This window comes from Bombina bombina, chromosome 2, assembly GCF_027579735.1.
Source record: "Bombina bombina isolate aBomBom1 chromosome 2, aBomBom1.pri, whole genome shotgun sequence".
Lineage (NCBI taxonomy): Eukaryota > Metazoa > Chordata > Amphibia > Anura > Bombinatoridae > Bombina > Bombina bombina.
This window is the reverse complement of record NC_069500.1, coordinates 90046093-90052092: the sequence shown is the minus strand read 5'-3', so window position 1 is coordinate 90052092 and position 6000 is coordinate 90046093. Positions and strand designations below refer to the sequence as shown.

General features: G+C 39.2%; 1 protein-coding gene across 1 annotated transcript in view; it reads left to right on the top strand.

The window, feature by feature from the left end:
• Positions 1 to 2232: 2232 nt before the first annotated feature.
• The window catches only part of LMAN1 (lectin, mannose binding 1), a 99909-nt gene continuing 96141 nt past the window's right edge, over positions 2233 to 6000 (top strand). Inside the window, exons 1-3 of the mRNA XM_053701171.1 lie at positions 2233 to 2452; positions 4600 to 4754; positions 5794 to 5901. Of these exons, the coding sequence (XP_053557146.1) occupies positions 2236 to 2452; positions 4600 to 4754; positions 5794 to 5901 (480 nt within the window). The 5' untranslated portion in view covers positions 2233 to 2235. The remainder of the gene's footprint in view (positions 2453 to 4599; positions 4755 to 5793; positions 5902 to 6000) is intronic.

The window sequence follows — 6000 nt, the reverse complement described above, 5'->3', positions numbered from 1 at the left end:
AGTGCCCCTCAAGCGTGATCTATAGTGTGCGCAGTTTGTCTGTCTTAATTCCAAGCGCTTATGTGAGTCTCTTTATAGGGCTTTTTGCTGTAAAAGGGTTTAAGAATATGCACCTCCGCTTAGTTATCTGGGCAAATCCCCTTATTCAGGCAGAGTTATATGGGGTCTTATGTCTTAAACTCCCACGTTCACAGTGTCATCTCCCCTTTATGCGATATTACAGACTGCCAAATACCTGTATTTAGCCGGCGTCACATAAGTTATCCTGCGTCTCTATTCATAAACAGCCGATCCTGTAATGTGTGTTTTCGTCAGCGCAGATTACTTTCTGGTGCGGTTGAAGCTGTTGCTGCAAGTGCGCCATCTGAAACTCTATATTAATTACAAGGCCGTTTCCGCTCTACGCCGCCATTATAGCCATGCGGCTCCGGGTTCTCTTTAGTTGCAGAGTGTCCTCTTAGGGTTCCGACATCCAGTTGTCGGTCACGCAGTATGGCTTACATGATGAGCCTTTCCTCCCTTGTATTTGTGAAGATGGCTAGCCTTGTTCTGATGGCATTTATGCCGTAAGTTGTCTCTGGCTTACACGGAGCTCGGAGTTTATGCGACCATCTTAGTCGCTACCGGCTCCGCCCCCCCCCGGGGTTTTATTTATTTTTTTGCCCTTTTTCTGTAGTGTAGCTATCCCCCCTCAATACCCTCCCCCTCCCAGATCTCTTTCCTAAGATTTATTCCCCCTCCCTCTCCCTCCTTCCTTTATACTGTACATATGAATTTGTAGCGTGCACGCATGCGTTCCCACCACCTTGCACGCACCCGTGCTCTGCGGTGCACTCCAGGAACAGCTCCAGCGATGGGCTGCCCATCCACCTCCCTCGTATCCCTCCTATTAACCAACGATCAGCACCATTGCTGGCTGATACAGAGCCCTCAGTGTTCTTAAAAAGGGTATTGCAGGATGCCTCAATATCGAGGCATGACTGCAATACCCTGAAAGCGTCTGGAAGCGATCACGATTTTAAGCAACTTTCAAATTTACTCCTATTATCAATTTTTCTTTGTTCTCTTGGTATCTCTATTTGAAAAAGCAGGAATGTAAGCTTATGAGCCGGCCCATATTTGGTTCAGCACCTGTGTACCACTTGCTGATTTGTGGCTAAATGCAGTCACCAATCAACATGAACCAAAAATTGATAATAGGAGTCAATAAGAAAGTTGCTTAAAATTGCATACTCTATCTGAATCATGAAAGAAAAAATGTGGGTTCAGTGTCCCTTTAACAGCTTTTTATACAGCTCCACCAGGAGGTTGAAATGTGTTTTATTGCACAATGGTAACCGCTATGCATCTCTTCCAAGTGCTCACTCAACAAAACTTAAAGAATATGCTTTCAACTTGTAATACCAGCACAACGACACACAAAAAGCTTACTTCTGGCGCAGTTAACCCTCGAGCGTAAGAATTAAATAGCGCTCCACTTGTAATCTGGCCCTCTATACTTTATTATTGTTTAGTTAAAGGGATATGAAATCACCAAAACATATTTTGTTCATATTGAATTGAATCCCTTTTGCTATGAAACCCTGCAATGCCATTACTTATTAACCCCGTTTCCTATTATCCCTTGCAATGTCAAGATTAGTTTCCACGCAACTATATTAACCTCTCTTTCTCCCTTACCCATCACTATACTAAATGTGCTACATTAACCCTTTCCCTACAGCAAATTATATATCATATACTCCTGTGTAGTCTCTTAACCCATGTAATGCCAATATTAGTCACCCTGCAGGAACTCTATTAACCCCTTTTCTCCCCTTATCCCTCACTATTACTATTCCCTACATTAACCCTTTCCTGTGTCATGAAAACGATGAAGTCCTATACATACAGCAGCTATTTTGCATGTTCCAGCTGCTCTCTCTGAGGTGCAGTGTAAACGTTATCTTGAGAGGGTTTTTTAATAGAAAAGTGCTCTTTGTAAAGCAGCGTACAAGTTATGGTGCCTCAGTCAGTTATACACTAATAGCCGATATAACAGCGATGCTCATACCCAGAGTCCTCTGCGGGCCGGAAGGCTTACAGAAGGTATAGTACTAGGTAGGTATGCAGTTACTACACTGGCACAGTAAGATCAGCTTGGCATCGATCTTTGCCTAAACCACGCCCCTTCTGCAGTATCTGACCAATCGGCGAACGCCCTGTTGGCTCTGTAGGGTTTCTCCGGTCATGGCTATGGCTACGTCAGCAGTGGCCAAGATGGCGGTGTCCATGCAGCTTAGTATGGTTGCCAGGGTTTGCTGGGCGATAGTCCTGTGCTGCATGACCGGGGTTTGGGCTGAAGTGGGTCACACAGTTCCTCCGCACCGGAGGTTTGAATACAAATACAGCTTCAAGGGGCCATACTTGGCGCAGAGTGACGGCACGGTGCCCTTCTGGACCCACACTGGCAGTAAGTGGCAGGGATGGGGCATATACACCTGTAATATTGTATGTATGGGATCTGTCATAAACTGCTATAAACAATTACAGTAACTGTGCGCTAATAGTATAGTAAATATCATATCCAGGCTCTCGTCAGAATTAAAACGGCATGATTTTTACTCCCTGCTAGAATTAAAGCAGTTTGCAAGAACTGAAATAAAGTGCATATTCTTTTAAGAACTAAATTGACTTGCATACTGTTGTATCCTACTGACAACTAACACGAACCACACGTTTTACAAATAATCTGCACCTAAATAAAGTAAAGATGTATTTGATATACATTTTTGCTCGTTTTATACATATGTGTTGCTCTCAAATGGGAATGTGTGGTGTGAAAGTTACCAGCTTGGTTGTGTCTGTTGGGGATGGGGCATTGGAGGAGCAAACAGGCAATATAGATTTATAAGTATGTTCATATATAGTATTGGCAATGCACCTGATCCTAAAGTATCAGGAGACTATGATGATTACCATGTGACGCAGGGGTACTGATGACAAATGTCTACAAAAACAGTAGAGTCATATTTGTTATATATTGTAAGTGTGCGAACTGTAAAAAAAAAAAAAAAAAAAAAAGACCCCCCCCCCAAAAAAAAAAAAACTTCTTGGTAGATGGGGCCTTGATTTTTTTATAGTCTTTATTTATTTATTTATTTATATATATATATATAACAGCCACACACAATATTACATCTTTCACACATGAAAGGGTGTTATTACATGCTGTTTTATAGTTTAATGACATATGTATTTATATTCATAACTGATTTAGCTTTTTCACTTTATTTAAAGGGACAATAAAGTTAAAATTAAACTTTCTTGACTCAGAGCATGTGATTTTAAACAACTTTCCAATTTTTACTTATATTATCAAAGTTTCTTTGGTCTCTTGGTATCATTTGTTAAAAACATACCTAGGTAGGCTCAGGAGCAGCAATGCACTACTGGGATCTAGCTGCTGATTGGTGGCTGTACATAAAAGCCTCTTTTTATTGACTCAACTGATGTGCTCAGCTAGCTCCCAGTAGTGCATGGTCGCTTTTAACAAAGGATCCCAAAAGAATGAAGCATACTTGATAATAGTAGTAAATTGGAAAGTAGTTTATTAGGTTTCATATCCCTTTAAATCCTGAGGCCATGACTGAATAAGGACCATCATTTAAACTAGAAGTGTTTTAACCACTAGTTTACAATGACATATGTCCTCTGTGCATTTGGGCTTTATGGTCCTTACAGTACAGGTTGTATTGACCTGTTTAATGCTGTCATAGGAAAAGTGCAGAGGTTGATGTTTATTACAATGATATATGTGTTGTAAGAAGAAAATGACTATTTACATGCTCCGGATATTGTTATAACCTGTTATAAGCTAGGTAAGTGCAGCATGGCCAGACATGTACTATATACTGTATGTGAGGGCTCTGGAACATAATTACCTTGAGAGAATTGATTGAGTCAGCCAAATCTGACATGTTTTAGCAGTAGTTGAAGTGCATATGCCTTTGACACATTCATTTTTATCCATTCCTGATAAGCTTGCTGTCCTACTCTGTAGTTTGGAAATCTAAAGATACTACTAATATGTGCATGAAGTGTCTTTCTTTTCCTTTAAATAACTAAAAAATAAAACGGCAACTTGTTTGATAACTAAATTAAATATAAAAACAAACTTTATTAGTATAGGCCTTGATGCCAATCCTTGCATAAAAGGTGAATGGTTTCTGGATGTGATTACTAAATCCTGTCACACATCTGGGTGAGTGTTTGTCATGTTGCAAGTTTGCCAAGAGCAAATTATTAAGTGTATATTTACACATCGCCAGATTAGGCAGAGATCTACAAGTAATTCTGTAATTGTTTTAGTATCCTCTTACAATATCAGTCTAGCAATATACTTTTATTAATTTCTTAAATTATTCTAATTGCTTGTCAGGTAGGTACACTTTATGTGCTGAATATTCTTAGTCCTCAAAATAAAATGTAAGTTCATTTTATTTAATATTTGGAAGGGAGTAATACGCTATAAAATACTACTGTTTAATTTGTTTGTGACTAGCAAGATCTTCCTTATACAATCCTTATCTCTTTTGACACTTGTTTTCGTTTTTTTAGATGCTATTCCCAGTGCTGACCAGATTAGGATAACTCCATCCTTGAAAAGTCAAAAAGGATCTGTTTGGACAAAATCTATAACTAACTTTGAAAACTGGGAAGTGGAAGTGACATTTCGAATAACGGGACGTGGCAGGATAGGAGCTGATGGATTGGTACGTATCGGCTCAGGTTCCATACTTTATTGGCTGTTTGGTGTTTGCAGCACTCCTTTGCCAGACTCTCCACTAGTCTCTTTTAGGGCCCGATTATCAAAAACTCACTGGCATGCAAAAAAATCAAACAATCTTTGGGATTTAAAAAACAAACAAACTTATATTGTAATTTAATTGTCTCTATTTCACATCCAGAACACTGCATAATGAGATGAACAGCTCTCAAGCTAAAATTTGGATTTATAAAATTCTTTGAGGGACCTCTTAGTACTGACACGACTTCCTAGATCATTTTGCCAGAGAGGAGAGCTGTAAATCATCGGGACATAAGTTTAAAAAATAAAATTCAAAATCTTGGCCCTGTTATACAAGGGTCTCCATAACACTGCACACTCCTACATCTTTTCCTTTGTCTGTAAATATTCTCCTACCTGTTTACTTCGCTCCAGGACTTACATCTTTCTTCCATTCCTGTTATCTGCTCATATTTCTACCAAAAAGACTTTTCTAAGACAGTACCTGTTTTGTGGTATTCTTTGCCTGTCTTCACAAGACTTACCCTAGATCAATGATGGCGAAATTTAGCACTCCAGATGTATCAGAACTACGTTTCCCATGGTGCTCAACTGGACTTCAGAATGCTTTAGCATCATGGGTAATGTAGTTCTGAAACATCTTAAGTGCCAAGGTTCGCCGACACTGTCCTAAACCCTCAAGTGGTACCTAAAATCACTTCTGTTCAGGGATGTGTACAACCTACATTAACCTAGTTCTCAGATTTCTCAACTTTATTCATAAGTTCCCCTTATACTCACTTTAGCATGTAAGCTCACTTGTCCACCAGCTCTACACAAAGTGATCTACATCAGATGGCAACTCATGGACAGGGCCCTTTACCCTTCCCCATTTTCATGATTTGTTTAATGTTTTTCCCTCATCATACACCTAACATAGCACTGCGGAATAAGTAGACACATTACAGATACAATATAACTGATATTGTGCTACGTTCATGTAATGATTGATGTTTTATTTATAGGCTGTTTGGTATGCAGAAGGTCAAGGATTGGAAGGTGACGTTTTTGGAGCAGCAGATTCTTGGAATGGTGTCGGCATTTTCTTTGATTCCTTTGACAATGATGGAAAGGTATGATGATTTTTCTTTTTTTTTTGTAATATAAAATGTATTTGTTGAGATTTCTTAAAGGAATAGTAAACCCACATTTTTTTTTCTTTCTTTCATGAT